This window comes from Erinaceus europaeus, chromosome 9 (assembly GCF_950295315.1).
Source record: "Erinaceus europaeus chromosome 9, mEriEur2.1, whole genome shotgun sequence".
NCBI lineage: Eukaryota > Metazoa > Chordata > Mammalia > Eulipotyphla > Erinaceidae > Erinaceus > Erinaceus europaeus.
The window spans coordinates 90,788,343-90,807,190 of NC_080170.1; the positions used below are offsets into that span (position 1 = coordinate 90,788,343).

The following is an 18,848-nucleotide window of genomic DNA, read 5'->3' on the forward strand; positions in this document are numbered from 1 at the left end:
AGTTTTCCCAGCACCATTTATTGAAGAGAGCTTCCTTCCTCCATTTAATACTTTGGCCCCTTTATTGAAGATTAGATGTCCATAGGTGTGGGGGTTAGTTCTGGGCTTTCAATTCTGTTCCACTGGTCTGTGTGCCTATTTTTGTTCCAGTACCAGGCTGTTTTGATGATGATGGCCTTATAATTTGAGATATGGGAGTGTGATGCCTCCATTTCTATTTCTTTTCCTCAAGATTGTTTTGGCAATTCTAGGTGTTATGTGATATCTTATTAATGAGTTTTGATACCTCTACATACACTTTTTTAAAAAATTGCCACCAGAGTTATCACTGGATTTGATGCTTGCACTATGAATCTACCACTCCCTGTGGCCATTTTTTCTTTTTTTTTCCCTCCTACTTTATTTATTTTTTATTTAATAAAGGATTAATTAACAAAACCATAGGGTAGGAGGGGTACAATTCCACACAATTCCCACCACCCAATCTCCATATCCCACCCCCTCCCCTGATAGCTTTCCCATTCTCTATCCCGCTGGGAGCATGGACCCAGGGTTATTGTGGGTTGCAGAAGGTAGAAGCCAGACCTCCTACTTTATTTTTATTTGACAGGACAAATTTATTTGACAGGAAGGGAGAAATTGAGAGGGAAGAGGACAAAGAAGAGGTATGGGGGAAGGGTTGAGCTGTGGTGTACTGGGTTAAGTGCATATAGCACTAAGCAAGGACCCATGCCAGGATCCCAGTTTGAGCCTCAGGCTCTCCACTGCTGGGAGTGGGGGGATGGAGGTGGCACCTCATAAGCGTTGATGCAGATCTGTAGGTGTTTCTCTCTCTATCTTCTCCTCCCCTCTCGATTTCTCTCTATTCTAGCTAATAAAATAAATAAATGAAAACTATCTGCCAAGAGCACTGGATTCGTAGTGTCAGCGTGGAGCCCCAGCTATAACCCTGGAGGCAAAAAAAAGACATCTGAAGACCTGTTTCACCCCTCACAAAGAGTCCTTCCTGAAGGTGGAGAGCAGGACCACATACATTCTGAACAAGCCTTTTTGTCAGATATATGCTATGCTAACATTGTCTACTGTTCTGTGACTTCACTCATTTATTTGACCTTATCTTAATTAAAAATGAAGTGCCTCCTCCAATGTTCCAAAGAACATAAAACAGCTTAAATAATTGACGTACCTGAAAGGAAAAACCCCATGACATATTCATAACTGCAGACAAGGGCTTCCCCCCAGGAACACAAAGCATTCACTGACTTCTGACTGAGGCCAATAGACCAGTGCTTTCAGGTTCTAGTGTTTTAGGAAGTTGGACATTGTGCACCTCTGACTTTCTTGCCCCTAAAGCTCCTCCCCACCACAGAGAGATACTCTTCTTCTTTCACCAGAAGCAACCCTGCCTCAGTCTGAAGCTACTGTGTTGCAGCACGAGACAGCCTGACGGAAGACCACAAGAAAAAGGAGGAGATGGGAAACTCTATCCTGCAAGGAAACAAGTGAGTTCAGATTCCCTATGGAGAAACTGGGGGATGGGTCACAGAAAAGCAGAAATAAAGAAAGGTGTGCTTCAGGGAGTGAAGAAAAGGGTAGAGTTAGTAAAAATCTGACAGGTATAAATTTTCTACTATATGGCAAGTATTAAGTTCAGTTCCATGTAGATTTGACTTGCTCCTCAGAATCTCAGTTTGCAGTTGGTGGAGAGCCACTAAGAGGCAGAAAGAAAGACTTTAACAAAAAAAGGTCCAGCTAGCAGACCACTGCTATCATTAGATATGTAACAGCTCTCTGAGGTCTGGGAGACTCCTATGAGTCCTTAATTGTCCACAGGAAGCTCAAAGACACTATCACCCTTCCACTCACTATTTGAATTAGAAATAAAGAGCAAAGCCAGGAAGCCAACGCAATTGTTATACAAACACCATGCATGGTACTCTGGGATTCCAGAAATAGAACTTTTTGGCATCACCAAAAGCTAGAGGTGAGCAATGTTCTGATTAAAAATAATAAACAAATAAGCAAGCAAAAAATACCAAGCTTCCTAATGTGTGTGATGCTAGTATAGTGTTTAACACACCATTGGGCTGATTTCAATAATTAAATTTCATTTTCTTGGACCATCCTATTCAATAATATTGAAGCAAACAATTTACAGGATTTGATAACACCCAAACAAGGGAATCCCTTCTATAAAAGTGAGGTTGCCTATGGAGAAAGAATAAGCTAGCTTGGGGATCTTTGCAAGACTATGATCAGTGTCCCAGGTCTTAGTTCATGGCACCAGGAACTAGGAACCAAAATGTCACCTGCAGAAAACCTGGCAATGCTGTGGAATGTCCCTGCCCTTCTTGGTAATCAGGGTTGTCCCAGAATTCTTCCTTTTACTTGCAAATACTTGTCTAGTAGTTAAATACTTGTCTAGTATTCTCCTAGAAAATTATAAGTCCATATGTTTATGTCAAGGTAGGAGCCCCTGAAATGTAGAAATTGTTTCTTACTCTCTAAATTCTCCCTTCCGGCATATACTAAGCATTTAATAAAAGCTGGGTGAATGACTGAAAATTTTAAAATAACTTTACTAAAAAAAGGTGCAGATATGATATGACATGACTGAGAAAGTAGTGATTATAATTTTGGCTTTGAGAACTTTGGTGTGGGTTGAAAGATTCTAACATTAATACAGTTAAGATGCAAAAGGTGGAAAATAGATAAAATATAAACAGTAAAATAAACTTATAGGTCATAGTTATAGAATTATGTTTATTTTAATATCCACATCACCCAGTTGCCTTTCTTCACCTGTGAAGACCCTGCAGTGTCATTTGCCTACTTTTGTTTGGGAATTTAGTCATGTTTGTGTTATTGGTTATGAAGGTTATCTATACCGTAAAAAAATTAACCCTTTCTCATAGATGTTGCCAAAATGTCTTCTAATTTGTGTGTTTTATACTTTCCCTTCTTATATCTTATCTATTACATTAGACAAATGCCAGTATGAGTTTTTATGAATTTACTGTATTACATTTTGTCCCAAAGAGTCAAAAAAAATTTTATTTCATTATTGGGGAGTTAATGTTTTACATTCAACAGTAAATACAATAGTTTGTACATGCATAAAATTTCCCAGTTTCCCATATAACAATACAACCCCCACTATGTCCTCTGTCATCCTTTTTGGACCTGTATTCCCCACCCACCCCAGAGTCTTTTATGGTGCAATATACCAATTCCAGTTCCAGTTCTACTTGTGTTTTCTCTTCTGATCTTGTTTTTCAATTTAAAAGAGTCAAATTTTAGTGTAAAAAATAAACATATTTTTCCAAATACTTTTTAATTGGTTGAGCATCTTCATCTCCATGTGGATTTTAAATGTCTCCCTCAATATATTCAAAAGACTTATATTTAGTTGGCTCTAATTTTCAATTTAACCTCTATCACCCAGTTGTCAATCAAGCAACAGACCTCCACCATGCCTCTCTAGATTAAATGTATTATAAGAGCTGAGGAAATTCTCTCTGAAGGGTAGAATGGCATCTACTCCTTAATGAGAGAAATGCAGAGTCTTAAAGGAGTACAACAGAAGTGAATCCAGCCTTTTCCACTTACTGGTTGTTTGTTCTCAGACAGGAATTTACTTTTTCAAGTAAATTCAACAAATTCAGTAAATTCAACAATAAATAAAATAATGTCTAAATAGGGGGTTTATTCTGGGGTTAAAAGTAGTATAACACACAAGACATATGTCATATGCATTCAGCAAATCATATATATATAGTATATATGCTGTACATATATGTAGCTAAGTATACGTAATAGGCATATGTGTGTTAAAGCAGTATATAGTGCATGCATATATTAAGTAGCAAAGATGTTATAAGTTGTGTTCAGTTGTGATTTTCTTTTTCTCCCTACCCCCCCCCCCAACTTTCAGAAATGAAAAGTGTTCTATCTGAAACACCCCTCCCTACAAAAAGGAAAAAAAAAGAACCCCTCTATGAGACTATGCGAAAGCTTGGTAGAGCTTAGGGAAGCTCTCCCATCCTTGGATGGAGGTCTGGAAAGACATCCAACTTGTTAGCCTCTTTCCTTATAGAGATGAGCCAAGGGGGAAAGGTCTCCCAGACTCAGTTTCTCCTTGTTTGTCTCTCAAGCTCACAGAAAGCCTACAAGCCTCTCACACTTAGTTCCCCCCCTGCTATCAGGCCAAATGGCTGCCTGCTTGAGGGTTCATTCAAAGTTCACACATCCACTATAACTTCACCTTTTGATCATATAGGAGAACACACTCTATCATACACCGCTGCCAGCACCAGGCAGTAAGACCCCATATTCTATTTCCTCATGCCCTTTGATATCTGTGATTTATATCAATTTTTGTTTTTCTTCTTCTCTACCTCACTTTACTGGTTTAACCCCTATGCTTCTCTCAAATACCTTTGGATAATTAACTTGCCTGCATCATGGAAACTAATTGTCTTGACCTTTATGTATCTCATCAATTCTTATCATACCAACCCCCTAGCATGGGGGCAGGCTGACCTTTAAGAAACCTGCAATTTCTAACATATGTGAAAAATGTTCTCTGTTTAACTCAGTATAAAGGCCTGTACCCATCTTCAAATAAACAGATGTTCATACCAGAATGCCTCCCAATGCCTCTTTCTAATTCATGCAGCCACTAGAGCTGGTTAGAAAGGGTAGGAGGCTTACCCCTCTGTCGTATGCTTTACATTGGCTTGTTCTAGCCCTCCCCCTCCAAGAGAATTGGATGAGTCCTGTTAATTTCGCGGGCCTGCTTGGCCCCGCCCCAAGGGACCCTGGGAGAGGGTTCCGGAGTCCGAGAGTTCCTGAGTTCCCCAGTGACAGAGTTCCTGAGTTCCGGAGTTCGAGAGTGGGAGAGTGCGAGAGTTTCTGAGTTCGAGAGTAAGGGAGAGGGTTCCTGAGTTCCAGAGTAAAAGAAAGAGTGCTTGCGCCGCCGCAAAGAGACAGCAGAGTTCTGTTTGGTGATTAGTTTGTCTTAGTTTGTGAATCGTTGTTCCTGAATAAAGAAATACAGCTGCCCTGCCCAGCCGTTGTCTCCGCGTCTCTGTTCACCACCGTGAAGCCAGCCCGGCCCGGCAAGAGCCCCGGAAATTTTAACAACAAATGGCGCCCACGTGGACCTGACCTGCGCATCTCTCAGATAAGTAAAGACAATTTGGCTACCTATGTACGATGGCCTTCTCTTCTGCTTGTGAAGAGATCTCCAAAGGCCTCTGCTCTTTCTTCACGAGACTGTTTTGCTGTTTCCGGAACATTTATCTCTGGACCACTCTGTGGTTTCCACTCGCTCGGGCGAACTCAGAACAGCCAGCGGGAAGAGCCAGCGGGCGGGAGGCGAGGCGCGGAGCTGCTGTTTCCACCTGGTCAAACAGCCAGCCAGCCGGCTGCGCCCAGACAACCCCGCGCACTGCGCCCGCAGCCCCGCAGCCCCGCAGCCCGCAGGAGGCCTACGCCACCATGCAAGAGCCCGATGCCAGCACGCTAGAGCCCGATGCCAACATGCTGGAGCCCGATGCCAACATGCTGGAGCCTGAGGCCAACATGCTGGAGCCCGATGCCAACATGCTGGAGCCTGAGGCCAACATGGTGGAGCCCGAGGCCAACATGCAAGAGCCTGAGGCCAGCCCACAGGAGCCGGCTCTCCACCGCGTGGCGCAGGGCACTGGACGCGTGATCCCTCCACGCTGCTCGGCCACTGCGAACAGGGCAGCAGACATGGCAGGGCCATGGGGCAGGGCCGCGGCGTTCTATCATGGCCGTCACCCCTGGGCACCTAGGCTCACGCCTTCTACAAAGATGGCCTGCCTGCCCTCTTTCTATGAATTCTGGAACCATCCCGGGCCTCCCGGACTCCCGGGCTCCCTGCCAAAACTGGGCACACGAGATCTCCAGCCGCCGGTCCGGTCTGAAGACAGACAAGCTGGAGTACGCAGAGATTTGTGCAGAGATCGCAACCTGCAATTCCTAGAAGTGGAGCTGTGCGGGAAGCCACCTCCGGATGGTGAACCCCCCCCCAACAACTAAGACAATATAGATTTAAATTCGTGTTTAAAATGACATGTCTTCGTAACAAAGGTTTCTCTCCTCGTGTATTAATGACTATGTTTATGTGTATGTTTAAAGTTTGGTAAACAGTAGCTTTAAGGCTAAATTCTTACTAGTCAAAGATAAATGAAAAAGGTTTTCAACGTAATTCTCATAAAGATAAAAATTAACTTACATTTAAAGTCTGAGGTAAAAATTAGTTAACAATCAATATATTTCAACTAAGTTGGTCTAAACAAAAGGTTAAATAGACTTGTTGATATGTAAAACACTACCTTCTCTATTAGAAATGGTAGATCGCACAATGGCTATGCTAATTATTCTCATGCCTGAGGTTTCCTCTCCGGCCCACACCTAGGGTGTGTCTCCATCTTGAATGGGTGTTACAAAAGGTTAAAAGACGTTGTTGATATGTAAAAGTCTCAAATTCCTTCTCTATTAGAAATGTTAGATCGTGCAGTAGATATGCTAATAACAAGTTTTGTTTCATAGTAAGTAAGTTGCAGCCAGCTGCCTTTGGGACCCTAGGCCGTTCCCCGCCCCCATGCAAATGCCCGTCCAGGCAAGTAGCCCCCCAGAGGCAAGAAATGTTTTTTTTTTCAGATATGGCCCCCTCAGGCCTTCCCTTGGCAACATGCTGGTTTTGGTTATATATGTTTCTGTTCACCCCACACCCTTGATACTATAGTCATTTAGTTAAAAAGAAAAGGGGGAATTGTCGTATGCTTTACATTGGCTTGTTCTAGCCCTCCCCCTCCAAGAGAATTGGATGAGTCCTGTTAATTTCGCGGGCCTGCTTGGCCCCGCCCCAAGGGACCCTGGGAGAGGGTTCCGGAGTCCGAGAGTTCCTGAGTTCCCCAGTGACAGAGTTCCTGAGTTCCGGAGTTCGAGAGTGGGAGAGTGCGAGAGTTTCTGAGTTCGAGAGTAAGGGAGAGGGTTCCTGAGTTCCAGAGTAAAAGAAAGAGTGCTTGCGCCGCCGCAAAGAGACAGCAGAGTTCTGTTTGGTGATTAGTTTGTCTTAGTTTGTGAATCGTTGTTCCTGAATAAAGAAATACAGCTGCCCTGCCCAGCCGTTGTCTCCGCGTCTCTGTTCACCACCGTGAAGCCAGCCCGGCCCGGCAAGAGCCTCTGGAAATTTTAACAACACCCCTCCCCCGGTTGGAGCCACTCCATGCGAGTGCCAGCACCCCCCCCAAAAAAAAAAAAACGATTAATTTTCTTTATTTAGTCCTTTCTTCCCCCTTTCATTTAATTTTCTTTGCCTTGGTGCTTTCTGTGGAAAAGAAATCATATTTTGGTGATTTACATGAAGCCAGGATAGTAACCTTCCCTATTCCCAGCTACAGTCCCTAAAACTCAGCCAAATAGAAGAGACTCTGTACACAATCTCATGATTGCCAAGAGGATTCTCAGGCATGTAGGAACAAATGACTTAGAACTGGTTGCCTCTGATAGTTCTGGAGGACATCGGTGGATGGTTGCTGTGATGATGGAGAAAACACTTGATCAAAGATAGAGTGTGGCTTACCCTTTAGGAGGGTGTGTTAATAACTATGAGAACAAGAAGAAGGAAACCAATGTGATTCTGGAGTTACTCACATATAGCAGAGATTAGGCAAGTTGGAAAACCTAGTAAGTGAGAAGGGAAGACTATCCAGGAAAGACTCAGCTCATAGCTGATGTGTTGAGTATTAGGGGCAGCAGGGTACTCAAGAGATATCCTGGAGTCCAGAAAATCAAAACGTCATGCATAGCAAAGTCATGTGAAATCCATTTCATCAAAATGTCCCTGAGCTTTTGCCCGGGAAGAATAAAGTCAGTTAGGTCCTGGAATTTACACACTTTACCACCAAAAAAACAAAATCACTTTGAATCTTTGGGGAGAAGAGTTATCTTACATTCTATGTTTATCTGTCTCAAGTATTTCTGTAAGCTTCATCATGGCCATTTCATTTTTATTTAATCAAATTATGATTTACCATTAGTTTGCAACATTGTCAGATTTCAGGAGTACAGCTTCAAGCCAATATATCTAGACAAGTTTCACCACACCCACCACGAAAGTTTAGTGCCATCACTCTATCACAATGACTCTCTTTTCTCATTCCCTTCACCACCACCCCCACTTCTTTCCCTCAGATAACCATCATGTTTTTCATAGATTCTAAAGTTACTATTTTAATGAATTTCTGACCATTTCATTTGAAACTCTAACCTTCAGAGACACTTGCGATTACTCTGATGCCGTTAAACTAAGGCTTTCTCATCAGTCCTTTCTGACCAAATATTTTGAGTTTCATGGAATTATTATAATATGGAGCTAGCAACATAGGACCCCGGAATCCCAAAGTGATGGCAAAGGTGGAACTGTGTGTACTTTCCCCTTGGTTTCACAAGGAAGTGTTCAAAGAGTGTTAATCAAATAGCAGCCACTGAAACTGTACCAAGATCTGTGTTAAGAAGTAGGGGTCCAGAGATTCCTGTGATGAGGTGCATTCACCCAGTATAAGTCAAAGAAAATGTATTTTGAAAGATATCAATTAATATATACTAAAATATATAATACAAAGGATGAGAGAGAGAGAATGGATATTATGGCAAGGGAGATACTAGATAGACAGGGGAATCAGAGAATTTGTGTAGAGACAGAAACTTGGAATTGTTAGCTTGTGGCCTATTGCCATAGAGATTCATCTGGTCTCCTTTACAGAGGCTTTTGAACACAAACCAAATCCAAACATCCAGTGAAATGAAAGACTATACTTCAGAATAGTTAAGTGAGTGAAATTGTTAGTTTACACTTGGTTTTTGTGTTAGTTTACACTTTGTTTTTTACACTTGTTTTTACCATTTAACTTTATTGATTCTTAAAAATCCATGTAAGCAGTATATATATTCTCACTTATAAAATAAGAAATTGTCACTCAAGAAACCCAAAGATATTGACCTAGTAATAGAAAAGCAGCTATTTCTGTTTGTTTCGTTACCGTATTTCCTTAATGGGCCTGGTTTCTTTTCCTTTTTCTTTCTTTATTTTATTTTAACAGATCACTGCTCAGCTCTGGAATATGCTCAGCGATGAGGATTGAATCTGGGACTTTAGAGCCTCAGGCATAATGTCTTTGTTCACAATCATTACACTTTGTCTCCAGCTCTGAATCTGATTTCTTAATACTAATGCCTCAATAATTTCCTTCTGATTCACAAATAATTTTCAAAATCCTGAATGTATATTTAAAAAAGAAAAAGTGTAACCATGCCTTGCAGATGCCTAAGACTAATGGTTCTTGGTTCCTAGAGTCTCTCAGAACACAGTCACAGTGATTGCCAGAGGTCAAGGTTTTGTGCAGCAGCCTTTCCTCCACTGCCCTTTCTGGAGGAAACTCCCTGGGGAAGTTCACTGAAGGGAATAATTTTGCCTGTGTTTTCTAAATATTTCTACATCAAGGTTACTGGTTCACATACTACTTAAGGGAGGCTTTCACAGTCAATCTTATAGGTAGCTGATAGTGCCTAAATTTTTAAAGATTCCAACAATAGTTTGACTTTTGCCTCTTGAGAGATTATGGTGCACCGGATTGAGTGCACATAGTATGAAATGCAAGGGCCAGCTCAAGGATCCTGGTTCCAGCCCCCCACCCCCCCACTGGAACCTGCAGGGGTGACTGCTTCATAAGCAGTGAAGCAGGTCTGTAGGTGTCTCTCTTTCTCTCCCCCTCTCAATCTTCCCCTCCTCTGTTAATTTCTCTCTGTTATATCAACAGCAACAAAAAATGGCTGCCAGGAGCAATGGATTCATAGAGCAGAGCAGCCATGGAGCCCCAGTGACAACCCTGGAGGTCAGAAAAGAGAGAGTCTGTGAGTCATAAATAAGTAAAGCACTATTTATTTTTGTTGTACTTAGAGGTCAAGGAATAGTTTGGTGATCCCTTGAATCAGTGAGTTTCTCTGTTCTTTGACGATCAAACATTTATAAAATATTTATTGAAAATAGAATTACTGTGTGCAAGACACCCTGGTGTGAATATGAGACATATGATGAACAAGGCAACTAAACCTGACCAGAGTGAAGTTCCTGGAGTACTCTAGGAGGTTGGTAGGTAAGCAGGAAATTGTAGTAATGGCATAAGGAGAAATTCAGAACGCAGTGTAATTTTATATAAATATAGCCTAATCTGTAGCTGGAAGAAATTTCTAAAACTTTCACATACTTGTATGTTCATTTTCTAGAACAACTCCTGTATTGTTTGTCACATAAGACCGACTATTAGAAAGGAACAGCATCACTCCACTTTTCGAGGGGAGGGGAGGTAGGGAAATAGTAAAAAGTTCATTTCCTGATTAGGAATTGTTAGTATCATATTTGTATTTAAAGTTTCAGTAAAAATTCTAGTAGCTAAAGGCAATCTACTTCAATAGACACACCCACTTCATATAGAATAAACACTTGTTTGGGCAAACAAAAAGGTTTGCACAGAAGTAGCACAGAGAACAAAACTGCTGAAACAATCCTTTGTGATTTGTGTCCATCTCTTGGGTGTTTTAGATGCTGGGATCACCACATGGATGAAAGGTGTGCCTGCCTTCCTTGGTGAGCAGAGAATTATTTTTAGAAGTTGTTTTCCCCAAGCGTGGTTTCAATGTGGTGTTTTGTGTAAGCTACCTCTACCCCCCCCCCCCCCCCCCCGCCATCTGTGGTCACAGAGAAAGCTATCACAAGCCCAGACACAGTCCTCATCAGAGAAGTGACACCTCAAGTTTGGTGAGAAACAGGAACAATGTGGGATGTGCTCCTCCAAAGGGACAGCTACACAAGCAAAACTGAAAGTGGCCACTCCTCAGTCACACTGAAAATTCCAGGCTCTCCCTGAGCAGAAGCAACACATTTCTGTCCATTATACAGAGAACTGGTAGCCAGCAGGGTAATCCTATAACTCCTAGTCCAAACTGGGGAAACTTTGAAATATCTGCTAAAAGTGACAGTTATGAAGTGATGAATAATGACTTTAACCAGGTTATGTAAGCAGAGAAGAGGTTGTCTGCCTCCTGAGGCTTCTGTTATATCTATATTGTGTTTTTCTGGGCAGTCAGATAAACAGTGTAGCTGTCTCTGTACTGATATGGGAAGCTTTTGTTTCTTTTCATAGTTTCTTATTTGTTAGGAGATTGGAGATGAGATTAGAAATAACCATGATTCACTCCTTAGTTCATATGATATAAAGGAAAGTATCATTTTATTAGATATAATGGGAGGACGGAGAGAAATGGGAGGATGGGAGAAAGTGTGGAGAGAAATGGGAGGATGGGAGAAAGTGTATGTGTGTGTGTGTGTGTGTGTGTGTGTGTGTGTGTGTGTGTGTGTCTATGTGTGTATATATTTAAATTTGGGGGAGTTAATGGATTACAGTACAGTTGTTGACATGAGAATAATTGCTCATTTCCCCATGATAAGTTAATAGTTATCTGCAAAACACTCTCACCTTCAACTTAGATCCTTTTCTGCCATCATGCACAAGAATCCCAAATCTTCCACAAACCCCTTCCTCAGAGTGATTTTCTTTTTATTTTTTTTCCGTTTTTTTCTTTTCTTTTCTTTATGTGTTATTGGATAAGGACAGCAAGAAATTGAGAGGAAAGGAAGAGTTTGAAAGAGGAAAAGAGACAGACACCTGAGGCCTGCTTCATCGCTCATGAAGCTTGACCCCCTACAAATGGGGGCCAGGGGCTTGAATCTGGGCTTTTGCGCACTGTAATGTATGCACTTAACCAGGTGTGCCACCACCTGGCCCCTCAAAGTCATTTTCTTTGGTGCACCAAAAAAGTCCAAGTTTCACTTTGAGTTTTCCCTCTCTGTCCTTATTTCTTAAATTCCACCTGAGTGAGATGGTCCAGTATTTATTCTTCTGATTTTGAGTGGCTAACTCCACGGTTAAAAATAATACGGTTATCTCCTTCACCTCATCTTGAATGGAGCTTAAACTAATGAGGGTAAGTGAGATAAGCCAATTTATTACATTTCTACTTGGTGTCAACTTTCATTTTTCTTCTTTCCTGCTCTTTTATTTCTCTGTACTAAAGAAGCTACTAAAAGACATCTATAAATATTAGTAACCTTAAACATAAGTTTTTAAGGAGTAGGAGATGTGAAGTGGGAGTGCACCAGACTTGCATGCCTGAGCCCCTAGAATCCCCATGTGCAATCCCCACCACTACATCACTATATACTGGAACATAACAGAACTCTCATATTTTGTGATCTCTCTCTCTCTCTCTGCCCGCCCCCACATCTATGCCTTTCTCACACACAAAATAAAGCTTTTGTTTTTTTCCTGTTATACTTGATAGGACAGAACAGAGGAAATTTGAAAAGGGAGGGGAAATAGAGAGGAAGAGAGATAGACACCAGCAGACATGCTTCACCACTCGTGGAGCACCATGGTCTTTGCACATGGTAATATGTGCTCTTAACAGGGTGCACCACCACCGGCCCCCAAACTAAATCTTTTAAAATGATGTGTGTGTGTGTGTGTGTGTGTGTAGTTTAGAAGATGGTGTAGTGTATAAGGCATTGGACTCTCGAGTTTGAGGTCACAATTTCAATCCCTGGCAGCACATGTACCAGAGTGATGTCAGGTTCTTACTCTCTCTCCTCTTATCTTTCTCATTAATAAGTAAGTAAAGGGAGTCAGGCAGTAGCGCAGCGGGTTAAGTGCAGGGTGGCGCAAAGCACAAGGACCGGCCTAAGGATCCTGGTTCGAGCCCCTGGCTCCCCACCTGCAGGGGAGTCACTTCACAAGCAGTGAAGCAGGTCTGCAGGTGTCTATCTTTCTCTCCCCCTCTCTGTCTTCCCCTCCTCTCCCCATTTCTCTCTGTCCTATCCAACAACGACATCAATAATAACTACAACAATAAAACAACAAGGGCAACAAAAGGGAATGAATAAATAAATATTTAAACAAATAAATAAATAAATAATAAGTAAGTAAAATCTAAAAAAAGAAGTTTCTTCTAGACAAGTGTAATTTCCTTTGTGAGTTTCTGAATATTGAACAATCAATTTCTTTCTTTTACAGGAAAAAAGTGCATATTTTTAAAACAAAGCACAGTTCTCAAACGGAAAGTACGTCACTGCTCCTGCATAATTTTCACCTTTTATAAAGTTTCAAAACTACCCTTGCACTACACTCCTAAACGCCTTTTGCATATTTCTGATACAATGTGTATAACATCTGTAGCCACTTTTCTAATTATGTGTCTTGTTTTCTCCACTTGACTATGAACTCATCCATTTCCATTCACCTCAGTGAATCCTCGAAGTTTCAAGATGAGAGAATTAACTGGAAACAAATGTTGAAGGTGTAGGCATGAGACATCTGAAAGAAACTGCAAGGAGGCCAGCATGGACAGAGAGAGAGCGCAAAGGAGAATCTGAGCCGTGTGGTCAAGTTCAGGGCTAAGGCTTTTTTGTCTTGAGAGAAATTTGACGTTCTAAAGAGTTGTGATAAAGGAACAGGCTTTGTTAGAGAAAACATTTCTTAGGCTGATAGAAGGGAAGACATGAGCCTAAGGCACGTACTCAGCAGATGAGAGCTCATGTGGGAACCTACGACCCCACAACTGGAAGCTTGTGGCTAGACACTTGAGAGCTCTGACTCACTACAAGTAGATGGAAATGTCATTCACCTTCACTTAAATGGTTGGAACAGTCAAAAGGTCTAAACCAGCCCACACAAATAAGAAGTGACAAATCACAGCCAATGGGAAAGAGGGGCCCAAGGAAAATATGAAGCCCTTGACTATGGTTCTTTTCTTTCTTTTTCCAGAGCACTGATCATCTCTGGCTTATGGTGGTGTGGGGGATAGAACCTGGGACATCTGGGCCTCAGGCAATTGAATCTCTTTGCATAACCATTATGCTATCTACTCCCCCTGGCCTTTTTCTTCTCTCTGAAGACTTCTTACTTCCCTTTGGAAGTGTTTAAACTCTCTTGCTTTAATTTCCTTACCTTTTTTATAAGTTATGCCCACCTTTCTTAACAAATTTTCTCTCAATAGATTTGTGAATTTTTCATGGGAGAGTAAAAATATAAAAGATCTCCAGAAGGGGATCCCCAGTAATAGTATGATCACATTTGTGTTAAAGCTATCAGCCAAGTTGTTGGGCAGAGAATGAGTTGGAGCAGGGAGAGGCAAGCACAGATGTTAGAAGCCACATACAATGAGCATGATACAATGGTCTTGGATGAAAGAGACAGGCTAACTTTAAGGAGATAGAAGAATTGAGCAAAAATTGCTAGATAGAATTTCCTGAAATAGAGACTATAGGACTGAAAACTGATCGTTGCATTTTTCCAAAGAAGAAAAAGTAATTTTGCCTTCTTAGCTTCTTAGTTTTCAAGAGAAGAGCTATTTCATTCACAATGAACAACAACAAACCCTAACCTAATAAGTTGTATAATCAATAATGCTGCTTTCCCACCCCTAGCCAGTTCACTCAGGTGAATTGTGGGCCCCAGGAAACCCCAATTTCATTGGAGCAGTCAATAGAAATAAAAACCTCTATGGCTAGAACTCACAGCTCTTCATCTTGTAGAACTAAACAGGAAAGTTCTAGACAAATTTAAGGATCTATAGAGAGTCCAAAATGTCTGCACTAAGACAGCATAAGTCCATAAGTATAATAAAAATCTCTGCACGAGTGTTTTTGCTTCCTTGTGGCATCATGAGACATCCATGTGAAAACTCAATGTTGGCTTACTAAACTGGTCTGTTTTGCAAAGTCGCAAGTGTGTCCATTTGCCTCTTTACTGAGTGACAGATTTTTAAAAAATATTTATTTATTTATTTATTCCCTTTTGTTGCTCTTGTTGTTTTATTGTTGTAGTTATTATTGTTGTTGTTATTGATGTCATTGTTGTTGGATAGTACAGAGAGAAATGGATAGAGGAGGGGAAGACAGAAGGGGAGAGAAAGACAGACACCTGCAGACCTGCTTCACTGCCTGTGAAGCGACTCCAATGCAGGTGCGGAGCCTGGGGCTCAGTGTGGGATTCTTACTCAGGTCCTTGTGCTTTGTGCCACCTGCGCTTAATCCACTGTAATAGTGCCCAACCCCGAAGTGACAGACTTTTAAGTACACTTGTTTTCAAAAAAAAAAAAAAGTGGCCTCCTTCTATTTTTATCTACCAACAAGTTCAGGAATGGGAATTTTAGGTTGAGAACTTCTTGTTCTATAAAACTTTGAGTATCAGCATCCAGATTACCACTAGTCCCTGTTACCAGCAGTAGGAAAGAAAGCCAGGAGAGCAGCATAGGGGCCCTCTAGTAGAGTGCATGTGTCACCGTGTGAGAAGAAACTAAGGTTTGAGCCTCAGCTCATGACACTTGAGTGCCTGCAGGGGGAAGTTTCATGAATGGTGGAGCATTGCTGTAGTGTCTGTCCTGTCTCCATCTCCCTACCCCTTTACGTTTATCACCCTCTATCAAGAAGGAAAGCAATAGCTACCAGGAGTCTTTCACACACTGAGTCACAGATATGACCCTGGTGGGAGAAAACAAAACAAAAAAAAAGAAAGAAAGAAAGAAGGAGAAAGAAAGGAGGAGAAAAGGGATAGAGAAGGTAGAGGAGGAGGAGAAAGAAGAAAGAAGAAGCAGAAATGGGGGGGGGGAAGAGCAAAGAAGGAGGAAAAGCTGGAAGAGGAGGAGAAGGAGGCAGTCCTCTGTACTGTAGATGTCTCTTAAGTCTTTGTCACCTTCCTGTGTTAGCCTGTGAGTCCCATGAGAACAGAGGCTTTTTCTGAGTCTTTTTTGTCTTCCCAGTTGTCATGCAATGAATTTTGTGTAAATCAGGAGAGTGAGGGGATAGCAAAGAGAAGGATATCAAAGTACTATTCACTTTCCAAAGAGAGGCAAATCAGTAATCAGAGGGAGACAAATCTGCCCCTCTCCACTCAGCCTCTCAGCCTAAGCACACTGGCTGCTTCTTACTTAGATGTCCCTGTCACCCAAGGGGCATGCTATGGGCCAAGACAACAGGACAAGGCACATCTACAGCTCTTTCTTAGTTCTCCTGTTTCCTATATCTCAGCTCCTTTCCCCCTTTCCTCAATCTTCCAATGACCTAAAATTCACTGAGTATGTTTTCTTTCTCCAGATGAGGAACCATCATCTGCTCCCATTCAGGTAATGTGAACACTTCTGTGACTTTTTTTTCTAGGACAAATGTAGAAATGCAAACACCCTAACTGAAGCCTGCTACTCTCCCAGCCCCCTCTGACCTTGATAAGAAAGGCTTTAAATGTTATTGCTTGTGAGCCAAGGGACCACTAGGTGTGTAAAAATTGAAGACTGAAGGGCAGCATCCTCTTCTGCTGGACAATTTATTGAAAGGAACTAACATTAACTGAACATTTCATATCTGCCAGTGGGCTGAGCAATTTTCACACATCATCTCATGTAATCATCACAATACTTAGCTTAAGTCTAGCACTGTTATTCTACTACGCCCCCCCCCCCACTTTGTATAGCTGAGACAAATGAGGAATGAGGTGATAGTATTGCAAAATCAGACAGCTGACCAGATAGATACCAGGGCCTGTTTCAAAACCAAGTCTCACTCTCAAACCTGTGCTCTATCCACTGTACTTCACTACTTCGCTTTTTGTTTGATTTCACGGAATGAGCACTTCTCTGAAATTGTTTCCCTTTTTTAATAATGTCAGTACTTCTAGAATGGGTAGTTAAACCTCATAACCCAGTTAATTTAAGATGTCATCAGATCGTTCTGTTATATAAGGCTAGGGCTCCCACAGGGTGCTGAAACTTTGGAAGTTAAAAAGGGTGATCAGAACCAACTCTAGAACTGGGTCAGAGATGACATGTAGGTAGAATGAGTAGTCTGAGTGCATGAGCACTCTGGCTATCTGGGTTGGTGGTTGGAGTAAGGGGTAGTTATTTAAGAAAAGTAGCCAAGAAATGGAGGGGAGGTGGAAATGAAAGGCTGACTTTGCCTAGAGTGAGGACTGCTTGGATGTAAGGTATAAAAAGAATAGTAAGAGGTCAAGTCTTGATGATGGCTCTCCTTTGACACTCAGGATCATACTTACCAGAGTTCCATGGAGGATCTGTGCTACACTGTGATCAATCACAATGTCTCCAGGAAAATATCATCAGGGCACAATGCTGAGGGATTCTATGAGAACGTTTCCACCAAAGTCCTGAAGTCCAAAGAGTTGTCAGGGGCACCAGAGACTGAGTACTCTCTTCTCTATGTGAATCCCACCCCAGAGCGAACACCTTCCCCAGATAATGAATATGAACTTCTTGTGCCCAACAGAATGTTGTCTCACTCCCTTGCAACAGTCACATGACTGTATGCCCTCTTCTGAGACACTGTAGTCTCATTTGTAATGAAGCACTTGGACCAGCATCTGTTTCAAATCAGAAAATAAATTTTGGGGGTGGGAGGAGGGTTTTTTTTAAAAAAAGGTATGGGCCACAAAGTCCAAATACTTCCAGCTTATCCTGCTCCTCACCCCACAGTAGCCTCCTGAGGAGTCTCTGAAAGTCATGGTTGACAAACCACAATGCCTCCTAGCTCCCGTTTTATATCTCATACATGAAGAACAACCAGCTTGAAAAGGACTCTTTAAAAGGAGAAGTGAAGCGGGACTGGGCGGTGGCACCCCCTGGATAAGCGCACATAGTATTAAGCACAGCAAGCACAAGGATGCAGGTTTGAGCGGCTGGCTCCCCACCTGCTGGAAGGACACCTCACAAGTGGAGAAGCAGGTCTGCAGATGTCCATCTTTCTCTCTCCCTCTCTAGTTCCTCCACCACTCTTAATCTCTCTCTGCCCTGTCAAATAGAATGGAAAAAATTGGTCACCAGGAGCAGTGGTTTTGTAGCTGGCACCAAGCCCCAATCATTACCCTGGAAGCTAAATAAATATAAAGGAGAAATGAACTAACTGGTTTTGGAAATATGATCCTCTACCCAGTTCTGGAAGGGCTTCCTAGTTCACAAAGGATTCTGCTTCTATGCCCAGGCTCTTTTCATAAAGTGTGTAAAAACTGCCTTTCCTCCACAGTCACCCACCATACTTAGTGTATCCGAAGATCATCCGTTCATCCCACACATTCTTGAGCCCTACCCCTCACTTATAGTCTTTCAGGTCTGTGGTGTTGCTTTACCTCCAGATCTCTAAAGAATGCTTATTGAAGTGTTCTTTGATTCCTTTGATTAATTGACCCACATGACTTAGTTGGTGGAGGGGTGAAATCAGTAAATTTCAAGTAAAGTCTTACATAATTATTTTAAACTTTGTACTTATTCTTAGCAATCTTAATAAATATATAGTATCTGATAATGATATATTAGAAAGACCTTTGAAAAGCTTCTTAATCCCGCTATTTTGTGGTACATTTTTGTTGTTGCTTATTTGTTTGTTTTTGTTCTGTTTCTGGCTCAAAAAGGATAATTAACTCAACATAACATGACAAGCAGACCTTAATCCAGGGCCTAATTCCTTGACTTCCATTTCAGTGTCCTTCTATGATACAGTATACAAGAGCTTCAACTATATGGCAGATGTATAAACTAAATTATATACTCTTACTTTAGGCAAAGAGAGAGAGAGAAAGAGAGAGAGAGAGAAGGACAAATGTTGCATTCAGTTCTACTATCCATAGGTGGAACTTAGAAGTGAGGACAGTAGGGAGTTGGGAGGTAGCGTAGCAGTTAAGTGCAGATGGTGCAAA

The 18,848-nt window shown here is 41.8% G+C and overlaps 1 protein-coding gene across 2 annotated transcripts; it reads left to right on the forward strand.

Moving 5' to 3' along the window:
• The first annotated feature begins 1,385 nt into the window (after positions 1 to 1,385).
• Positions 1,386 to 18,558, forward strand: GCSAM (germinal center associated signaling and motility). 2 transcript variants are annotated; one of them, XM_060197003.1, is made up of 5 exons: positions 1,386 to 1,502; positions 10,637 to 10,681; positions 13,164 to 13,210; positions 16,244 to 16,272; positions 17,184 to 18,558. In XM_060197003.1, exons 1-5 carry the CDS (start codon positions 1,474 to 1,476, stop codon positions 17,457 to 17,459), a joined length of 426 nt encoding a protein of 141 aa, XP_060052986.1. In that variant the 5' UTR covers positions 1,386 to 1,473; the 3' UTR covers positions 17,460 to 18,558. The 2 variants fall into 2 exon arrangements, with proteins under 2 accessions (XP_060052986.1, XP_060052987.1); XM_060197004.1 differs by lacking the exon at positions 1,386 to 1,502 and adding an exon at positions 10,058 to 10,186.
• Positions 18,559 to 18,848: the final 290 nt, after the last annotated feature.